Genomic DNA, 23,465 nt, shown 5'->3' with positions numbered 1-23,465 from the left:
AATGTGCTTAAGTTACAATCAGATGTGAAAAACAACCAACTCCTGTGATCCTGCGCTCTAAAAATGGTTTGGTTATTTTTAACCAATGCTGAGTAAATATCGGACAGATCTTTATTTTGGTCTTGATTAAAACTGGCTTGTGGTTAGCAGCTACACTGCCACTGAAACTGTTGAGCTGCTGTGGGTCAAGGTGTTGCTTCTGTAGCTCTGTCATTTTTACATGGCACTATATTGCTTTCATACAATGTAAGTGGGGTGAAGTGGCAACATATACAGCGGGGAAAATATATATTTGACACAACAGCATTTTTATCAGTAAGGGGATTTCTAAGTGGGCTATTGACTTGAAATATCCACCAGATGTAGCCATCAAGCCAAATATTGATTTCATACAAAGAAATCAGAACATTTAAGTATACAAGTTGAGTCATAATAAATAAAGTGAAATGACACAGGGAATAAGTATTAAACACACTTTATTTATTTTGTAAATACTTTTTTCTGGCTTAGTTGTTATCCAAAAATCGGCACTGCTTTTGTCTCAGACCTAAAAAAATTATTCGATTTTTTTTCCAAACAAAAACTGAGCATGCCACTAAGGCGGAAGGGATAAGGAGAAAAAGGATTGTACTCTTTTTTTTGTATGCAAATCAGCTATAAATACTTTGGCGATATAAAACCACAAGTGTTTGTCATGCGAATAAAGCACCTTAAACTTGAGAGAAAGAGAGAGGGGGCTTTTTGTGAAGAAAAGAGCTTAAGATGTGGAAGAAAAAGAAAGAGCGGTGGCTGATCTGAATGTCGTTCCTTTTTATCATTCCTTGACCCTGGTATGTCACTCTTCATCAGTTCATTTAGAGGCAAATAGCTGTGTGCACTACACTGCCATGTCTCTTTGCCCATTAACCCTTTCACTTCCTCATGGTAGCCTGGACTTTACTCTTTTACTCTGTATAGACTGTATGAAAATATAATGTAGAAAAGGTAACCAATTCATGGTTTTCTCGTGCATAACTGGGATGGCTTTTTGTAAGAAGCCTAGAGGTAGATTACAACCAGGAAATTATGAGATTAGGAGCATCAAAGTTTGATTTCAGTCATTTATTTCAATCTTTGTGATGACCTTACTCAGTCTGTATCAAAGAGATCAAGGTTATATTTTCACAGAATGTTTTTTACAATATGTAGGATGATTTAATGTAGGATGATTTTATGTAGTAAATCACAAAAATATGACTTTAATTGGGTTTTCACAGGCATAGATACATTTTGTTAAAAGAAATGTAAGCCTATTTTTTATTAAAAGTGTGAATTGCATCTGTTTTTCTGGTACATGGTACAATAGAACATAATGAATGGCTTTAAAAGAGCTATGGAGAGGCTGTTTTTGGATATTGTTAATGGCTCCCAAAAGGCAATAATTAAAAAAATCACTCTCTCCTCGGATACACAAAACATAAATTGGGTTTATACAAAAGCCCATATCAGTCTTTAAAAAACATTAAAATAGATGTCACTTTACCCTGCTTATGCAACCTGGTGGAAGAAAAATATCTTCTCCATTAAACTTGCCTGCCTGTACTGTACATCTAAGCACATGAAGCAAACAAAACCATGACAGGGTTACAAAAGTTCATTAACATCATTAACAACAACATCTGTAGTATCACATGACACAACTTCAAAAAAGCATTTCTGCTATTTTTAGTATATTTTTTTACTCTTGTGGCTTCCCACGGTTACTATATCTGAATGACATTAAATCTTGAGATATTTTCTACAGCATATTTCTATTTTTCATATATTTATTATTTAGTTTTAAACCCTCAAAACACACGACAATGAAGTCTGAAATAAATGATAAGACATTTTGGCACATACTTTTATGCAAAGCAACTGAATAGTACACGTTTTTTTTCATTATGTGTGTTCCCTGGGTTCGAACCCATGACCTTTTGTGTTGCTAATGAAATGGAGACCACCACAAAATATGCATTAAAGAAATATCATTAACACAAAATTACATAAAATATCAAGTTTTTATAACAAGTTTTACCCTTTTTTTTTTACATATGAAAATCTATCAACCTAGAAAATGTGAAAAAATTGTTCATTGAAATTTGGCTCCCCTTGTGGTGTCAGAAGGGGATATTACCACTCCTTTTAATCTGCACTATCCAACCACAACACTGCTATTTGGTGCAGAGATCAACTGCTCAGATCTACAAAGTGGCAATTTTAACATGCTATAATAAATTATCTATGGGGTATTTTGAGCTAGAACTTCACATATGTACTCTGGGGACACCAAAGATTTATTTGACATCTTAAAAAAGTCTTGTGAAATGTCCCCATTAGAGATAATACACACTCACATGAGATGATGTTTCCAGTTGTACCTGTGGCCTGGAAGTTGCTTTCCTCTAAATAATATTGTTTTTTTCTCCTATTGAGACCACCATTTTGAGGTCACATGACCATCTCTACAAAAGACCTCGTGAAATGTTTCATTTGGGAATATAAAATGTAAATAGTCAAAGTTCGGTCTGCAGATATACCCTAGAGTTACAGTTATTCTAGCATTGTAACCTCTTGTGCCAACAGTGTCTTTATAAAAGTAATGGCTTTGTTATTTACTCGACCCCGGACCTCCACACTGCCCTGAGAGTCATAAAGAAATGGGTGCTTGACTGCTAAGCCTCTTAAAGGGAGGTTGTTATCATTCGCAGCCAAACCAGAGCCCGAGCAGATATCATGGGGATTAAAATGTGTAGGGTCGAGCTGTCATTGCATATAAGGGAAATTTTACAATAGTGTACGTGCACTAAAAGGGTCATAAAACCCCTTCTTTTAAGGTCCAGTCTACCTCACCATCATTTTGAAAAATGCAACTTAAAGGCGGGGGTTCATGATTTTTGAAAAACATTTTTGGGGCGAGTATCAAAACACACTTGTAGCCAATCAGCAGTAACTGTGGATTTACACCAGATGCGAGTTCAACGATTTGCGCGAGTAAATTACAAGTCAATGCAAAGACGCGAACAGACGCGTCCTCGTGTGGGGCAATGCGAATGACGCGATATGGGCGGCGCGTTTGCGTGAAAACACGCGCTCTTCACCTCAAACACTTCTTCGCCCAAGTTGAAAATATTCAACTCGAGCGAAAAATTCGCATGACACGAAGTTAAATCCCGCGAGTAATCTAGAGCAAGCAACGCGATGCAATTGCACGCTTTACGTTTGGTGTAAACCCACAGTAAGGGGTGTGTCTACTAACAAACATCATTGCCTGGGTTGCGTATGTGTGGGACGGGTCTATCAAAAGAAGATACCATAGACTGTAAAAAAAGATGGACGACGTCCGTTCGCTCTCTTCCAGTGGTGAAAAGTGAAGCCGTCAGTGTCCCGATAAGGCGCTGACATCTTGTGTCTTGAGTCTGTGCAGTAGCGATTTCAGGACCAGTCCTGCGCAGTAGTGAGCAGGAAGTAAAGCCGTGAAATCAAGGCCCCGCTTTCACAGAATGCGCATATCACAGCTGTCAATCATGAGGTCACACCACTTTTTTATAGCATTAAATAACTAACTAAAAACAAACTTATTTTAAAAACACTTGAATTTACATCAGCTTTATAAAAACTAGGGATGCACCGAATCCAGATTTTTTAGGTTCGGCCGAATCCCGAATCCACCGTTTAAGATTCGGCCGAATCCGAAACCGAATACCGAATCCTACTCGCATCCTTATTCCAACACAGTAAAACACATTAATGAAGTAAAAAACGTCCACAGCAGTGTATTTTTCATTTTATTTAATTTTAACTGTACATTATGCCAGAATGACAAGTTGGAAAAACTATTTTGACAATTACCATAAGCCTATGCATAATGAAAGCGATGCGTTGCTACACGCTCGTTTTTCCAATAAGCAAGCAGCTCCGCGCTGAAAACTATATACTTTGAGTTAGAAGCTCCGCTCGTCAATGTCACAGTCTTCACACGATCGTCCAATTACACTGGAGGAGGGGCAGGACATTACCACAGCAACCAACCGGCTCACAGCTAAAGCATCACAGCTACCAAGCGCTCGGCTGAAAAACAGCTGGCATTTGGGGTCCTCAAGGCGTTTTCAGCGGTGTTTAAAAGTTTTGGTGTGTCCAGCTGACCGAAAGAAAAAGCTCATCTCCACGTCTGCACCCGATGTGTGTAATCAACGGCCGCGTGACGTCGACCAGCGTAGCGCAAGCCTAGGGTTCGGTTCGGTGGAAAAAAAATCTAGGATTCGGCCGAACCCGAACCCCGCCAAAAAGCCCAGTATTCGGCCGAATCCGAAACCGAATCCTGGATTCGGTGCATCCCTAATAAAAACTACAGTAAATGACAGAAATTAGCTTCGGAAAGATATTTGAAGTGTAATTAAATTGTTTAGTTGGTCTCAAGTCCCATTGAATAACATGAGGGAGGCGGGGTTTATGACCTATGCGAGGACCAGTCACTGGGGGGCGATCGAGACGTTTTGGCTTCACTTTTCAGGGCTCGTGCGGCACGCTTGGAAGATACAGATTCTATTGGGGTAGGGGTGTGTTTGTTTAGATGATTTCAAATGTCAACATTGGCTTTCAGAGATTGTGTGCACCCCGCCTTTAAATGGGCATAGACGCTTTTGTGAAATAGAAATGGTAAAGGTTCTTTCACGAGTTCACACTTACAAATAAGTTGGTAAGATTAAATTAGTAAACGTATTTGGCGTGCTGTCCGGGGAGAGGGCTCTGAGCTCGGAAATGGGCCCGAACGCAGAGTACCCCCCCCCCCAGTTTAGGAATTAACCTGGTGAGTGAGAGGTGATGGGGTGGTGGAGGGATTCTGAAGACTGCAGAGGATCTTTGCAGAGTCAAACTGTGACTTATATATGGCTTGCCTTTGTCCTGATTGGGTAGATATGATGATTACTGATTGAGGACATCTGGTGGTACTAGAGTATCTGTTGATTACTGATTATAGACAGCTGGAAGTACTTAAGTGGTTTATTTGACGTGCTCCTCCCGAACTACGTTAATAAAACATCATTTATAGAAGGATTTAGCCAAAAATGATCCTCCTCTGGCATCATAAAGCACCTATATTTTTAAGAGTGTACTTGTACTGTATTGCATATAGTCAATATAAACAGTTTTATGTTTTTTTTGTGGTTTTACTATGCTCCTAGCGAGGTAAAAAAATACCCCACAGGGTTTAAATGCAGATCTTTATGAAAAGCACGTTTTTGCAGTAAGTGTCTCTTGTGGCCGCAGGTCAGCTGATGATGGCGATAAGAAGCCTTCATCAAACCTTCAAGTGCTGAAATCTTCTGCTCTTTAAGCTCGCCTATAACTTTCGATTAAGCCGCAACAGATACGACGAGGGCTTTGGGGTCATTTTCCTCGGCAGCAGAAGTGGTGATAAAATAATTGATCTTTGTTCATGCGTTCTTCTTAAATTCTGCGCTCCTCTCTTCAACTCGACTCAAGTGGGTGCTGATTGGTTCAGACGAGAATTTTTCAGACGGACTCAGTTTGCACCACCAAAGCCTTGCTGCTCTGCAGCGTAGCCCTGATGTTTGCTTAAGCTGTATTTTCTTTCTTACTCGCCTCTCGATCATCTTTTAAAGTACCACATGTTGTTTTATCGAGTTGAATTCTAGGAAACAAGACCTTAAACCGAGATAATAAGTCAACAGGGTTGTTTTGAAGCGATGCCACAGAATAATCTTTTTTTTTGCTCCCCAAAGAACAATTTAGTCAAAGTTTTTAAAAAGATCAATTTCTTTGGACGTTAAAGGTTTTTTATGAAACCAAAATTCTGACCCTGGACCACAATATCATAAGTTGCATGTGTACTGTATATATTTGTAGCAATGGAAACAATACATTGTATGGGTCAAAAAATATCGATTTTTATGCTAAAAATCATTAGGATATTAAGAAAATATTGTATTCCATGAAGATATTTTGTACAGTTTCTAACGTAAATATATACAAAAATTGTAGTGCTGGGAAAAGATTAATCGCGATTTATCGCATACAAAATAAAAGTGATTTTTTTGCATAATATATGTGTGTGTACTGTTTGTAATTATTATGTATATTTAACTACACACACATATATTAATTTTTAACATTTTTTAATGTATATATAATTTTTGTTTTTAATTTATATATCATATGAAATATAAAAATAAAAATAAATAATATACACACATGTAAATGTTTCTTAAATACTGTACATACATGAATGTGTGTGTGTGTGTGTGTGTGTATTTATATATACATAAAAATGACACACAGCACAGACTCATATATTATGCACAAAAATCAATTTTATTTTGTATGCTTTTAATCGTGAATAATCTTTGCTCAAGGATTTCAACTTTAAAGGCGATTTTCTCAATATTTAGACCTTTTGGCACGCTTAGATTTCAGATTTTCAAATAGTATCTCGGCCAAATATTGTCCTATCCTTACATACATCAATAGAAAAAGCATATTTATTCAGCTTTCAGATGATGAAATGTACTGGTTTTATTGCTGTCCAGGGTCACAAATGGTTGCCGAAATTACACACTTATATTGAAAAACCATCATTCAAATGTCTTATTTTTTTCAATTGCAGGTATCTTGGCATCACCCGGCCTTTGACCTACCCTGCTCGCCAAAACGGCCAGCTGATGGCGAAAATGATCTTCGGGGTGTGGCTCGTATCCGCCTCCATCACGCTGCCTCCGTTTTGCGGATGGGCGAAAAACGTCAACACCGCCGGCGTCTGTCTGATCAGCCAAGACTTCGGCTACACCATCTACTCCACCGCCGTGGCCTTCTACATCCCCATGATAGTAATGCTCTTCATGTACTACAAGATCTTCAAGGCCGCCAGAAAGAGTGGCGCCAAGCATCGGTTTACCGACTTTACCCGCCGGGAACGCCTGGAGACGGTAGCCAGCGAAGCCCTGAGGATGCAGGGGCTCAAACCCCAACCCGGCGTCGCCGAGGAGTGCGCCGCTCTTTCTCGTCTGCTAAGCCGCGAGCGACAGAACATCTCCATCTTTAAGCGGGAGCAAAAGGCAGCCACGACCCTGGGCGTGATAGTCGGGGTGTTCGGGATTTGTTGGTTGCCGTTTTTTATTCTGTCGACAGCCAGACCCTTTATATGCGGGGTCAAGTGTAGCTGCATACCGATTTGGTTGGAGAGGACGCTGCTATGGTTCGGCTACGCCAACTCGCTGATGAATCCCTTCATTTATGCTTTCTTTAACCGGGACCTGCGCTCCACATACAGGGACCTGCTTCGTTGCCGATATCGAAACATTAACCGCCGTCTGTCGGCTGTGGGAGTTCATGAGGCATTGAAAGTTTAATAATGCTGAGTGAAAGTGATTTGGCCCAAATGTGGGTGCAGTCAAAAGACACATAATTCATATGTGACTAACCAAGACTTTTAAAGGCAGTAAAGTGAAGAACAGTGTGTACAGGATTGCTATACACTACACAATGAAGAGCGGGAATCATTCCAGCAAGCAATAGCCATTATTTCATGTTTAGGTTAACTATAGACTCGATATAGTCTGGCTATATGAGTAACCCACTTTAATTTAGTTACAGGACCAAATTTTGACCAAAATAACTTGGGAGATGCATGATATTCCATCATGTAACTAAAGTCAACAGTGATTACAAGGTGTTCATTTATTTATTTATTTAATGTATTTTTGAGCTATAGTTTGACGTATATTTAATTTTACTGACGGCCCAAATTTTTATATGTTTTAGCCTAAACGAATGGACTGTGTTTAGACGGCATTTAGACGTCTTTTAAAGGCAAAGTTGCTTGCTGGGATGGAAAACATGATTATGGACAATGGGACCAGGGCTTCATATTTCTTCAGAACACTGATATATCAGTTCCCTTAAAGTGTTTTTCATATCTTTATATGTTCCAGTTGTTTGATTAGGGTTGGAGCTAAACTCTGCAGAGACACCGGACCTCCAGGACCAGGATTGGTGACCCCTGTATTACACCTATAGATGACACGCACACTCCTATCAATAATTAAAAAAAGAAAAGAGTAAATAAATAAAAAAGCTTTTATCTCTCATAATCTTATGTTTCAGTAGCCCAATTGTGAGCCTAGACCAGTGTTCTTCACTCCCAATCCTGGAGAGCCGGTGTCCTGCAGAGTTTAGCTCCAACCTTAATCAAACACACCTACCTGTGATCTTCTAGTGATCAGGAAGACATTGATTAGCTTGCTCAGGTGTGTTTGATTAAAGTTGGAGCTAAACTCTGCAGGACACCGGCTCTCCAGGGCTGGGAGTGAAGAACACTGCCCTAGACCATAAAACCAGTCATAAAAAAAGGACAATAGCTGTGTCCCAATTCGAAGGCTGCGACATTTTAATGCTAAGTACACACCAAACACGGGGCATCACGTTACTCGCTCTAGATTACTCGCGGGATTTAACTTCGTGTCATGCGAATTTTTCGCTCGAGTTGAATATTTTCAACTTGGGCGAAGACGCGTTTGAGGCGAATAGCGCCGCCCCTATCGCGTCATTCGCATCGCCCCACGCAAGGACGCATCTAATTGCGTCTTTGCAATGACTTTGTATTTAATCTACTCACGCAAATCGTTGAACTTGCATCTGGTGTGAACCCACAGTAAGGACACCACCTCAGAAGGTGAACAGTCTCCGAAGTCCACGAAGAGAACTGCAATGAGACGGTCTAGCCTTCGAAGGATCCATAATATGCGGCATGCTTTGCAATAAATTTACAAAATATCTTCATGGAACATCATCTTTACTTAATATCCTAATGGTTTTTGGCATAAAAAACGATAATTTTGACACAAACAACGTTTTAACATTTTAACAATTATTAAATGATCAATATGTTTAGATTTTAAATGTAGCCATATACTTAATCTGAATTTAATCGCATTTCTATGATGTAATCCAGCCTGATCTCGTACATATTTTACGAGTTGGCTATTTCGTATTAAAGGGATAGTTCGGCCAAAAACAATATTAAACCCATTATTTACTCACCCCCAAGCTGTCCAAGTTGCATATGTCCATCGTTTTTCAGACAAACACATTTTCGGATATTTTAGAAGATATTTTAGATCTTTCTGTTGATTAAATGTAATGTTACGGGGTCCAGCAATAGTCCACGACCTTCAAGTCCAAAAAAAGTGCGTCCATCCTTCACAAATTAAATCCAAAAGGCTCCAGGATGATAAACAAAGGTCTTCTGAGGGTAATCCGTGCGGTGTTGTTGTAGAAATATCCATATTTAAAATGGTATTAACGTAATTAACTAGCTTCCGGTAGCGCCGCAATCATGGGTTTAATATCGTTTTTGGCCGAACTATCCCTTTAATTCATACAACCACATTCGTAGATTTTTGTACGATTTGCCTTGACCCCTGTGACGTTGGGGTTAGGTGCGGGGTTAGGTTTCGTTATTGTTCTTTTCACAAGAATTGTGCGTTTTTGCAAGATTAACTTTATATGAATTCCTACAAATTAGCCAACTTGTAAAATATGTACTAATTCTTGTGAGATCAGGCTGGATGGCATCATGGAAGTGTGATTGGGTTCAGATGGAATTTCTGGCTACATTTTAAATCTAAACATATAAATCATTTAATAATTGTTGAAATTATAAAATGTTTGTTTTCAACTGCTAAATAGTCCAATGATTTGATAAATAAATAATTGATTGCTGAGTATTGTACCCCTAGTTGAAGTAGCTGTTTAGTAGGATCATGATATTTTGGCATGCATACCAAGGGCTGCCTGACACATAATATATAATTATATTTATGATAACAATTAAATGATTAATCAGTTGCTATGAATACAGGTGCCATAAGTTGAATGACTTGAATGTCAGTGTTGCTAATGCAAAGTAGGCCCTTCGTTCGCATATGTCATATTTTTGCATGAGTCAATGTAATGGTGAAGCAATAGATCAAATAGTCCAACTGATGAAAGTTTTGCAAAGAAATTTCATGGTTTTTTGTAAAAGTATTTACAAAATACAAAAATACAGTAGTTTATTTTGATACATTTAAAATGGGTATTTTTTATTTTAAAATACATTTTGATGTATCTTTGCCGAACCCTGCACAAATATACCTGTGCGATTTATGACTATGGTTTTGTGGTCCAGAGTAAAAATTGGTAGAGCATTACATTAAAAACACAAAAGGGAACACACATACAAAATGTAAAAATTAAATGCACAAATGTCATCTGGTTTGCTGGTTTTAGAGTAACATGGCCACTTACATTTGTTCAGAAGACTAGTTTAAACCTAACAACCGGCTAGTTTGAGCTGATTTAAGCATGGCTATACTTGCGTCATTAATTAAACACCTTATTTTAAACGAAAGCATATTGTTAAAAATATCATTAAAAATGATCCATCCATCTATGATTTCAACGCAGTCCGCTCATTTTCGCTGTCATAGAGGTGTGATGATACATCCTACTATCCTCTTGGCCGTTATTTCTTGGGTCTGTTCATTTTCTCATCATTAGAATAGACTGTGCGATAGAAACGAGTGAAAATGTTCACACTTCCCAAATCCTGCCCTTGTCACATTCAGATTAGAGCTTCATAGTATTACATTTTTCTACAGTATGAGCAATGTTGCTTTGCCAGTGTTTTGAAGAAGTATGCAGCCACTTTACAGCAGACGTTCTGTACATATCTGCCAGTCTTCAGATGTGAAAAATAAGGGCTTGTGGTTAGTTGTCACTATGAGGCTTGACTTGTATTGGAAATCCATCAGGGTGTGTGCGCGAGTGTGAATCTCTGCTCGGAGACAACCAGAGACAGAGCACTCACCTTGCTTTTCCGATGACTCAATCCATCTATTTTAGGAACGTTAAGTACATGGAATAGATGCCTGTCTTTGATGAAACCTACAACTCTCTGCAAGCCTTTGTGCAAAACCTGTAAACTGCCACTGTCAGTTTTGTATCCTTCTGGCCTGACGTGGGGATTTAATGACATGAATGTCTTTAATTGTCTCTTGGGGCATGAATGACGAAACTCGTGGTAACTTTAAGGACGGAATTTCTGTCAAACCTCAACTGATGATGGATATCTCTTAACATTGACAGAACAACTTTACCCGGTTGTTTACACTGGAAGTTTGTTTTTTATGTACAGTTATATGTATGTTGCCAAATATTTGTGAGAAGCTTACAAAATGTTTCTTGTCACAGGATTTAACCTTGCACCAGGAGTTTCTTTTTTGTGTTTTTGTGTGTATTACCTTTTCCCGCAAGGACTACACTAACTGTAAGTGTTTGCCAAGATCGTTGATGTTCAAAACTGAAGGCAGTATTATTAGCAGTAGATTTTACATTATTCTTACACAGATTTGAGGAAACTGGTTGTACACCAAAGGTCTGAACTTTTTGCCGGGCAAAATCTATTTTGCATTCTTTTATCGTAAAATACATTTTGTTCTTAAGATGTTTTATCATTGCACATTGTGACAAACAGCACAGGTCATTTTGTAAATCACATCATCATCATGCAAACTCTTTCATTTAGCACCTGCTGGTTGTTCAAAACAAATATTGGATATAACAAGATTGAAGACTGCTATTACTATGAATAAGGGACAATGCAACACTCAATATGGCTGCTCTGGTGACGGAAGTCCCGCCTTCTTGTTAAGCTGACGATCCACGTGGGCGGGTCCGACGTGTTTTTGTTTACAAACTATTAAGTTTACCATGTATTATATATTGACAGAGGACGGTAATAAACTTGTCATGCTATATGTCATTACAAACGTCAAAGGGTTTAGATTTGATATCTGTGTGTTGTTTCATAAAATAAATGCATATGGAACATTAAAGTGCACCTATTTCATTGCTAAAAAACAATGTTATTTTGTGTATTTGGTATAATGCAATGTGTTTGTGTGGTTTATGGTTAAAAAAAACACATTTTCCACGTTTTTGTAGCTCTAGAAATCCTGCCTTCCTCAAACGCTTTGATTTTGTATAAAACTTATTGATCTGAAAAGCTCTGTGTCCCTGATTGGCCAGCTAATCTGTACGTTGTGATTGGCCTAAATACCTCTCATGTCAGCCGGAAATGCAACGCTCCTTACCATGTTTGAAAGATTTGGTCACAATGCAATGCTAACAGGAGTTAATTTAAAGGTTGCAAGTCCAAGTGGGAAGAATTATGATAATGTCGGTCTTGTCTACATCACCAATCCCAGGAAGTAAACTGTTGCCTACAATCTGTGTGTTTGTTGTAGTCCAAGAAATGAGATTTACATTGGATTTATGTTTACTTTGGTGTATGTACCTTAAAGGCTCTCTAAGCGAATAATGTGCGACGTCACTTCCTGTTGATGTTAGAACTGTTTTCAAACAAACGGAGCGTAGCTAACTCCTCCCTCTCCCTCTCCCGTCCGTGCTTTCATGAACGCGCCCAACCCCCACCCCCAAATCCTTCTTATCGTTTATTGGCTGGAACACTTTATGTTTTGTTGTGCTAGGTTTGGCCACTATGTTTATATTGCCGTTTGTCGAGCCTGAGCTGTCTACAGAGATCGCGTTTTTTTACAGTTTGATCAGCGGACAGGCACAAGCAGATAGTGAGAAGATGTTTGCTGTATGTAACAAAAAATGTTTTATGGTCTAAAACGCGTCAATTCGCTTAGAGCGCCTTTAAGTATATCGTTAACATGTACTAATACACACTTACACACCAAAGGAAATGTAAAACCGTGAATTGTACCATTGGTTCTCTTTAATACTATATTTTGTGGGACGACTGCATATCTCAACTTGTACATTCATAACAGTGTTTACACTTTTTTATGAAACTGCACATCCGTCATAATTTCAGACGAGCTTGTGCTGCCCAAAAGTCCAAGCGAAGCATTCACAATATTTCATCATTATTAATAGCGCAACATATGCAGTTTTTAGTCCAAAAGCGTAATACATATGAGAAATAATGACATATCCATCTTAATTGTTTCCAATGGATTTTATATAAAAAAAATCTTCCTTTGGGGACTTAATTTTGGATCTTGGCTGTACATCTAATAACCTTTGTACATTTTAGAAACTAAAAACCTGTTTAGTATTGCTGCCGCTTTTAAAACAGACTTGTATTGATTTATGGAAACACTTTAAAATGAAAACCTGACAGAATGAATAATAAGGCCGTACAATAATAATAAATGCAGTACAAAAGAACAAGCAAGTGAATCAGGCAGAAGATAACAGCACACGGTATAAGTTAGGGATAATGTATAGGCAGCAGGTTGTTATCGCAGAAATACAGAGGCACAAGGGGCTTATTTTCGTGATAACAACCTGCAGTCTGTACATTATCCCGCTAATACACAGCCATTTATCTTAGGTAAAGAACATTAAATATTGATATGAAATATTTTATTTGCTTATTTTTAACAAATGCAGACCTTCTGGGAGGAAAACCTGTTTACTTCTGGATAAGAAGTTCAAACGTCACAAAAATAATTTGGTTAATCATTTGTAAATATAATGTGATATATGTTATTAAATGGACAAATCATGAAAATCTGACATTTTCCATGTTTAAAGAATTAGTCCTTAGACCCTTTTACTGTTTGTACACAATGATGACGTGGCAGCGTATGCGCGTGCATTTAGGCAACTGAAGTATGGCAAGAATCAGCAGTGAAGCAACACAGACAGAGAAAGTTATTTTAAAAAGTTAACTTATCAACTTTTTCAACACAGCTACCAGATCCGTGTACTATTGTGGAGTGGATAGAAGACGTTAGCAGATGGCCAAAAAAAAAGTTGCCAGATACAAATATACGTATATTATATTAGTGCAACCAAATGCAATAACCAGACATTTTGATGCTGTGAAACCGTTTTAATAAACTTTCGGAGTTGCTAACACGTTAGAACCAATTGGGAATAACACCACTTCTGTTGCCTAAATGCACGCGCAGGCTATTTGATCACGTGGGCTGTAAAAGGGTTTATATTCTTGAAAGAAAATCCATATAATTTACTCACCACCATGTCATTCAAAATGTTGATGTCTTTCTTTGTTCAGTCGAGAGGATTTTTTTTTTTTTTGAGGAAAACATTTCAGGATTTTTCTAATTTTAATGGACTTTAATGGACACCAACACGTAACAGTTTTAATGCAGTTTAAAATTGCAGTTTCAAAGGACTCTAAACGATCCCAAACGAGGCATAAGGGTCTTATCTAGCGAAATGATTGTCATTTTTACAAGAAAAATAAAAAATATGCACTTTTAAACCACAACTTCTTGTCTATCTCCGGTCATGTGACGCGCATGCAATACGTCATCACGTCAAGAAGGACGTATGCAAAACTATCGCCCCAGTGTTTACAAGCGTGGAGAAAGAGGAACGTTTAGACGTTGTTGTATGTAGAATGATAACAATTAATGTCTTTGTGTCAGTTTATTGTTTACAATGAAGTTGTGATTTAAAAGTGCATATTTTTGATTTTGCTTGTCAAAAATGAACATCGTTTCACTATATAAGACCCTTATGCCTCGTTTGGGATCATTTAGAGTCATTTGAAACTGCAATTTCAAACTGCATTAAAACTGTTACGTGTTGGGGTCCATTAAGGTCCATTAAAATGAAAAGAATCCTGGAATGTTTTCCTCAAAAAACATAATTTCTTCTCAACTGAACAAAGACATCAACATTTTGGGTGACATGGTGGTGAGTAAATTATCTGGATTTTGTTTTAAGAAAATGGACTCATCCTTTAAGTGCATTAATTGGGTCCACAGTGCTTCTAGAAAATGTGAAAAAGATCAACCCTGTAACTTCGTTTTGGTAAACCATTCTCTGCAAGCACGTGAAAAAATAGGTAATTGAAATTCGTCTCCACCTGTGATGTCAGAAGGGGGATAAAATCGCCCCTTAATCTGCACTATCCAACCAGGACACTGCCATTAAGTGTACCAATGAGCTCATTTGCATTTTAAAGGACACACCCAAAACGGCACATTTTTGCTCACAACCACAAAGTCACAATTTTAACATGCTATAATAATAAATTATCTATATGGTATTTGAGCTAAAACTTTACATATGTACTCTGGAGACACCAAAGATTTATTTACACCTTTAAAAAGTCCTGTGAAATGTCCCCTCTACAAGACATATTTATATAAATTAATATTGTGTGTTATAATAAACTGTTCCTGTCAAAATGATTTGCAGCATCCGGGTTACTATGTGTTATAGTTTTGAGCGGCTGTTATCTGAAAAGAACGAACCTTGGAATGTTGTGACTGATCAGAATCTAGCATTTTAGATTGCCGTGTACTAAAGCTATATAGAGTATGTATGTACAGACGCATTCAAGGGTATGCAATTTAATAACTCTAAAAATAAAAGCATAGACAATGAATGAAACATAAATGGTTGCAGTGTAAGACATGTCATTACCGGATAAAATGCTGGTGTTTAGGATTACATTAGCTGTGTGCAGTCGCTTGGAAACAAGTGGTTTTTAACCTGCTGGCTGGCGTTTTCATGCTGCAGCAGAACATACAGAGTTATAAAGAGAATAGTTTGAGGGATGCAAGGAATTGTGGGTAAAATTATGGTTTTCTGTTCTTCCATTTTACCCTTTAATATAAGCACAGCAGGTAACATCATTGTAGTTGAAGTTCTTGATGTCAAATTAATATTGACCAGAATGCAATTTTATCTGCACCAAAAAACCTATTTGTAACTTAGTGTACACTCATTGTTAATATCCATAGACACGCAAGGTACGTTTTTATGCAACCAAATAATCTGTTTGTTATCATATTGATGGCTCAAAGCCTTCATGTAAACAACTTAATCAATACGACTGAGGTCAATCGGATGCAAATTTCACTTGTATTGAAAGGGTGGTGTAGTCTGATCTGTGATACGATCATAAGGAAAAAAGTATGTAAATGCATGAATTGTAGTTGGACACCAAAATACCTTGTGCACATGCGCAAAAGAATTTAGCTTACATCTTATATTTACCTCTTATTTAACATAATACACATGCAATAGCAAGGCAAAGGCACCATGCATTATTAAGGTAATGGGGTCACACGCTGCACATTCATGCAGCGTTCAAGTGTTTATACCATTACATAAAGCAATAAAACAGCATTGTGCCTTTCCAAAAGTGTGTTTTCTTTGCCTATATCTGAACAACTTTCTCCAACTTTGACTTTGTACATTGTGTTTACATGTACGAATGTACATGTAAACCAACATTTTAATCAGATTGCATAGGGTACATGTAAACTGTATTGTCATACCCTTCATTCAGATTAAATTCAAAATATGAAGGAAAAAATGTTGATGAGGATTTCTGGTTCCCAGAATGCTTTGAATGGGGCTGTTATTTTATAGTTTATTCTGTGAAGACAAAGACTTGTTATTGTTTAATGTATATTTAAATGAAAAAACAAACTTTTGGCAGTAAATAACATACATTTAAATTTACAGTAAGTTACTGGCAAACAGCTATATACCTAAAGCAAATCTTTACAGGTATACATTTGTTACCAATATTGCCTTTGAAATACTTTTATGTACACTTACCTAAAGGCTTATTAGGAACACCTGTTCAATTTTTCATTAATGCAATTATCTAATCAACCAATCACATGGCAGTTAATTCAATGCATTTAGGTGTGTGGTCCTGGTCAAGACAATCTCCTGAACTCCAAACTGAATGTCAGAATGGGAAAAAAAAGGTGATTTAAGCAATGTTGAGCGTGGCATGGTTGTTGGTGCCAGACGGGCTGGTCTGAATATTTCACAATCTACTCAGTTACTGGGATTTTCACACACAACCATTTCTAGGGTTTACAAGGAATGGTGTGAAAAGGGAAAAACATCCAGTATGCGCCAGTCCTGTAGGTGAAAATGCCTTGTTGATGCTAGAGGTCAGAGGAGAATGGGCCGACTGATTCAAGCTGATAGAAGAGCAACTTTGACTGAAATAACCCTTGTTACAACCGAGGTATGCAGCAAAGCATTTGTGAAGCCGCAAAACCTTGAGGTGGATGGGCTACAACAGCAGAAGACCCCACCGGGTACCACTCATCTCCCATACAAAAATAGGCTACAATTTGCACAAGCTCACCAAAATTGGACAGTTGAAGACTGGAAAAATGTTGCCTGGTCTGATGAGTCTCGATTTCTGTTGAGACATTCAGATGGTAGAGTAAGAATTTGGCGTAAACAGAATGAGAACATGGATCCATCATGCCCTGTTACCACTGTGCAGGCTGGTGGTGGTGGTGTAATGGTGTGGGGGATGTTTTCTTGGCACACTTTAGGCCCCTTAGTGCCAATTGGGCATTGTTTAAATGGAACGGCCTACCTGAGCATTGTTTCTGACCCTATCCTATCAATATGGGCCAACATTTCTTAAGAATGCTTTCAGCACCTTGTTGAATCAATGCCACGTAGAATTAAGGCAGTTCTGAAGGCGAAAGGGGGTCAAAGGTGTTCCCAATAATTCTTTAGGTGAGTGTATATTTGAGGTACTAATATGAACTCTTTGTGTGTAAATCTGCACTTTTTGAAATGGTATTGTACAGCTCACAATGACAGTTCTGGTTTACATTATTATGGCACCAAAATATTTAATAATAACATTCATTTTTCTTGAAGCACTACCAAATCTAATGATATGATTGTTTCCCTGCAGAACATTGAGATAAGCAGTAGAGTATATTCTTGGACTGTTATTCAACAATATTATTTATGCTTGCTTTTATAAATTGGCACATTGACAAACTACTATAAAAATGGCAGAGCTGTCCCAGCAGCTACAAAGAAATACATCCGTCATGAGATCCAGCGTTTGGTGCCAATTTGGTTGCCCTTCTGACAAAGAAAACACAGTTAACAATATCTGAATCTGCTCCATCCCAGTCGACTTAGATAAAAATATTTTGTCCATGTGGGCAAAACAACGTAAACATACTTTCTACAACTTTAAGCAGCATCCCTGTAATCTGAATATCTAGGTTGCAGAGCTGTAAATAATTGACCATACCAGTCAAAACTAACTTTAAATATGTATATGGCCTATTTTACTGTATATACCCAAAACTCCCTTCCAAGCCTTTACTTTTTCTTTTTTCTAATAACCGTTAAAGATGTCTATGCTAAAACTAGGCAAAATTTGGGCTGTGAAAAATTTATAGATGTCTTACCATAGCCCAAAGATAAATTAAATAAATAAACAAAACCAGACACCTTGTAATCACTTTTGACTTTGCATATGATGGAATATCATACATCTTACATCGAACATGTACCTTAAGGGCGGAGTCCATGATGTTTGAAAGCCAATGTTGATATTTGAAATCACCTAAACAAACACGCCCCTACCCCAATAGAATCTGGACCTTCTGTTAATAGACCCGCCCCACACATACGCAACCCGGCATTTGATTTGATTTGATTGGCTATAAGTGTGTGTTGGTAGTCGGCCCGTCTCCTTTTCCAACGCGTTTTTCAAACATCGTGGACTCCGCCTTTAATTCATGTTTAATAAGGCTAGAAGTGAGTTACTCATAGCCAGAATATAATGGGTCTATAGTAGAGCTGGGGAAAAAAAATTGCCTGCGATTCTCAGATTCTCATGCGTGTCTCATCAGTAAAGCAGGTTCGGTGATAAGTAGTAAATCACCATCACCTGCTTTCAGATGGAGCGGCATTTACTACACAAAGCTGTATTTCAAGCTAAGCAAAATCGCATACAATATTGAAGGCAATTTCCCGCGATTATACGCAATTTTGCGATCTTCTCTGTGGAATTCGTCTCTGTGTAGTAAATGCCGCTCCATCTGAAAGCAGGTGATGACAATTTACTACTAATCACCGAACCGGCTTTACTGATGAGATACGCATGAAAATCGCAGGTGATTTTTTGCCCAGCTCTAGTCTATAGTTAAGGTGAAATGACAGCTATTGCTGGGTGTACACCTTTCTGGGAAAATAAATAGTAATCTATACTGCCAAGCTTCAAAGTATCTGAAAAGTCAACACATTCTAATAATTTGCGCAAAAGTCAAATTCGGCGTGTATATGATACACCAATCCTACCCGTTTAATAAATACGACACATCTTTTCGAGTCATTTTATGTATAGGTTTCTCATTTTTTTCTATTTATAAACCATGGTTGCTTGCAGTTGGGGTTAGAATTGTGGTTTGGGTTAGGATGTCTGAAATGTAACAAAGTTGTTCTAACCCCAACTCTAAGCAACAATGGTAAAAAAAATTGAGAAACCAGCTCATAAAATGACAGAAAAGACTTGTGGTATTAAAGGTGACATTTCACAGACTTTTTAAGATGTCAAATAAGTCTTCGGTGTCCCCAGAGTACATAACTGAAGTTTTAGCTTACAAAACCCCACAGATCATTTATTAAAGCATGTTAAAATTGCCACTTTGTTGGTGTGACCAAAAATGTGCCGTTTTTGGGTGTGTCCTTTAAATGCAAATGTGTTAATCTCTGCACTAAATGGCAGTTGGATAGGGCAGATTAAGGGGCAGTATTATCCCCTTCTGACATCACAAGGGGAGCCAAATTTCAATTACCTATTTTTTCAAATGCTTGCAGAGAATGGTTTACCAAAACTAAGTTACTGGGTTGTCCTTTTTCACATTTTCTAGACCCAATTATAGCATTTAAACATGGAAAAGTCCGATTTTTATGATATGTCTTCTTTAAGTGAACGGCTGGCATATGCATGCAAAATTTTACTTTGGCGTATATTGCACAACTTTCAATAGGCGTGCTATTTATACACAATTTATATCATTAGGACTGGAAAAGTAGCATGACTGTCATCTAAAACCATATGGTAGGTTTTTATAGCCTAGTGAACAGACTGAAATTTAAACCCATGTTGTGATAACTGTCTGAGCTTTCCGTCTGTTTTTCTTTTCAAATTTGCCAGATCATGGATACATAAAGGTGAGAAGCACTGTAATCGTCTCTAGCATGACATACACTGTTTTTAATTGTGAAGACAAATGTGAATGACTATACTAAAGTCTTTATGGTACTTTTATGATGTATATTTGCTCTTTTATAAGCTTTGAATTGCATCCACTTTCTTTGTGTGCAAACGAAAAGACTTGTGTACTTAAATAAAAATGGCATGGGAACAAAAACGTGACAGTAAATGTGACAGAATTATCGATTGGTCGTGTAAAATGTCCTTCATATCTTCTTTCCTATTTGAAAGAAAAGGATTACACCTGGGGTCACATAATGGTGACTGTCTGGTAGGCGAGATGTGTTCAGATCAATTATTTTTTAAGGTCTGCCTGAAAAGAATGGCCGTGTTTGAAGGCGTCTAAAATTAAGAAACATCACGTCACATGTGACATGCCGCTCAAAAGCAATATGGAATGCAAGACAGATGATGTCAACCTGAATTTTGGTCAGCATGTTTAGAGAAATTTTAACGGTGAACTTACATTGAAGGAGAATGGTGCTTTTTTAAGGTAACTGGAAGCAGATGAACATTTTTGTGCATTTGATGTTTGCTAAAAGTTTTTCATTTTAGCAAAACCGTGCACATTGCTGCAGTGCACACTGAGTGTCGTTTTTATGTTTGTTAAATGACTGGCTCACAATAGATTTACAATGTATTTTACCCATGATCAAACAAACCACAACCCTAAAGAAACTCCATGTTATTGAAGTAGCAAGACTAAAAGGAGGTTTCTATTATTTGAATAGCTTCCTTTTCACACATACATGCTACAATAACAGGATGTGGGCAAAGATGTTTCTTTTTGGTTGGTTGCACAGGGGTTATGTTGTATACTGTCATATTAGATCTCAATATTTTTATATGGAATTGTGAACAAGTTTATGGTTCATGAGTGTTGCTCTGCTGTCATGTCTGTGTCTCTGTTTCTTGGTGAACATTTTATTGCATTGAGGTTAAAGTGTCATAATATATACTGTGTACACACATCCACACACACCCTTAGGTCAAAGCTGTCTTTTCTGTGAACTAGATTATCATAAATCAGTGATTACCGAACATCGCAATTGTTCCTGGTGTCATTTAAAGCCTTGGAGATGTAAGATACTTGCTTTAAAACCCCTTATAGGCAATGGTGTCATAAACTGAATGCCTTAAAGGAATAGTTCACCCAAGTATGAAGATGATCTTGTAATTTACTCAGCCTCATTTCATGGCTCCCTTTCTTTTTTTAATAAAAATATCAGTTTATATATAAAGAGTTCAGATGCAAAACCTTTTGAGGCGGTTTCCCAGACAGGAATTAGACTAGTCCTAGTAAAATAAATGTAAGAGCTGTCCCAACGCAAAACAACTTGCACTGACATGTCTTAAAATACATCAGTGCCCTTTGTTTTGCCTCAAAATGCACACAAGTAACTAGTTATACACTCACCTAAAGGATTATTAGGAACACCTGTTCAATTTCTCTTTGATGCAATTATCTAATCAACCAATCACATGGCAGTTGCTTCAATGCATTTAGGGGTGTGGTCATGGGCAAGACAATCTCCTGAACTCCAAACTGAATGTCAGAATGGGAAAGAAAGGTGATCTAAGCAATTTTGAGCGTGGCATGGTTGTTGGTGCCAGACGAGACGGTCTGAGTATTTCACAATCTGCTCAGTTACTGTGATTTTCACGCAAAAAGAAGGGAAAAACATCCAGTATGCGTCAGTCCTGTGGGCGAAAATGCCTTGTTGATGCTAGAGGTCAGAGGAGAATGGGCTGACCGATTCAAGCTGATAGAAGAGCAACTTAAATAACCTGAAACGAGTACTTCGACTCGCCTGAAAAGTCCGCTCCCCTTCTCCCTCTCATAATGGGAGAGGGAGGGTGTTACTGCGCCGAGTCGAAGTACTCCCAAAAGTGCTATTACGCCATACAATATAGTTCCTCTTTTAAATCCGCTTAGAAAAGCGCTACGTTTTATTTTGTACCACCAAACTTGCTCGTATAACTACTCGTCTTAAATAGGAAAAACGTTGATGTGTTTGGTCACTTCTAACTTTATCTCTAAATGGTACCATTGAATGAATGGGGCTAAGCTAAATGCTATCGAAGCGTCGCAGCGCGCTCCAGCGCTTACGTGCACGCACACAGATAATAGAGGGATGTATCAACAATTCTTAGTTAAGGTAATAACATATTTTAATATTGAAAATGAGTAGACTATTCCTTTAAGCTCAAACAGCAAAAACATTTACTGTACCTCGAGAAAGAACTAAAAGACCTCCTGTTAGGGATTCCAAAACAGACATCACAGATGGTTAAAATTTCAAGAGTTGAGGGTTTTTCAAGTCTAATGACAAAGCTAGAAATAAAGATGCTTTTTAGAAGCATGCATGAAAATCTCAGTCTCTTAGAAAAGTAAAGGAGCGCCGTGACCCAAAAAGGCCATTTATTTTTTCTCTCCATTTATAGGAAGATATTTTATTCAGAGGTTATATGGCAGATGTGCTCTCCACAGTCAGCCCTGAACGCCACTTAAACAGAGAGAGCAAAGCAATCAGTAAGACAATACATGCTTGTGTTGATTAGCATACTTAGGGAGCGACTAAACAAAACCTGTCTCTCATTTGGTTTAACACGTACCCAAAAGCTATGAATCAGTGCCGAACCATGACTATTTAAATCAGTGGTTCCCAAACTTTTTCAGCATGCGGACCCCCTTGTGTACGGTGCATTCCTTCGCGGCCCCCCACAGAAAATTTGTGACTAAAAATTTTTGTATTAAATTATACAAAAAAAATTTGCTTTTGGTTAGTAGCCTTAATTTTTTAGGTTTAATTACACAGAATTCACGATAAATTAATGTATTTCATAAAACTGGGGCCCCCCTGGCACCATCTCGCGGCCCCCAGTTTGAAAACCACTGATTTAAATGATGTCAGTGTCATTCTTTTCAGTACACACGACTCCTTTTAATGTAAACTAGGCTCATAATTGCACTAGTAAAGTTGTGCAGTGACCACCCTCAAAACGCAGATGGCAAACAGAGGCGCAGGTGGTGGCAGAAGTTATTCATCAAATAATGATCAAATATTGGAGAAGAGCTTAATAACTGTGCACATATCCAAATGCATGGTGTGGTCGAGTGCACGCTCTGGGTTGTAGTGGTGTAGCGATGCAATACAGTCCTACTTAGTATGCAAGGTCATGCTAGTCCTTTCTAGGCAAGCAGCTGCTAGGGGTCTCCAACCTTTTTGTGAGCAAGGGCTACCACAATGGATAAAATGGGCATAAAGATTTAAGACATGAAATGGACTGCTTTTTTAACATCCCTGATGTCTATCTCACTTTGGACTGTGCCTGCTGCACCATGACTGTAGTTGTTATG

The 23,465-nt window shown here is 38.0% G+C and overlaps 1 protein-coding gene and 1 long non-coding RNA gene across 2 annotated transcripts in view; both read left to right on the top strand.

The window, feature by feature from the left end:
• The window catches only part of htr7c (5-hydroxytryptamine (serotonin) receptor 7c), a 47,002-nt gene extending 38,842 nt beyond the window's left edge, over positions 1-8,160 (top strand). Inside the window, exon 2 of the mRNA XM_055198576.2 lies at positions 6,647-8,160. Within this exon, the coding sequence (XP_055054551.2) occupies positions 6,647-7,388 (742 nt within the window). The 3' untranslated portion in view covers positions 7,389-8,160. The remainder of the gene's footprint in view (positions 1-6,646) is intronic.
• Positions 8,161-10,092: 1,932 nt separating this feature from the next.
• On the top strand, positions 10,093-11,915 carry LOC129439779 (uncharacterized). The gene is made up of 2 exons (XR_008642922.2): positions 10,093-11,614; positions 11,646-11,915. It is a non-coding gene; the product is annotated as an uncharacterized lncRNA (long non-coding RNA).
• Positions 11,916-23,465: the final 11,550 nt, after the last annotated feature.

Source organism: Misgurnus anguillicaudatus, chromosome 22 (assembly GCF_027580225.2).
Source record: "Misgurnus anguillicaudatus chromosome 22, ASM2758022v2, whole genome shotgun sequence".
NCBI classification, from domain to species: Eukaryota; Metazoa; Chordata; class Actinopteri; order Cypriniformes; family Cobitidae; genus Misgurnus; species Misgurnus anguillicaudatus.
Note: the sequence above shows the minus strand (reverse complement) of the source record. Positions and strands in the feature narration are given on the sequence as shown.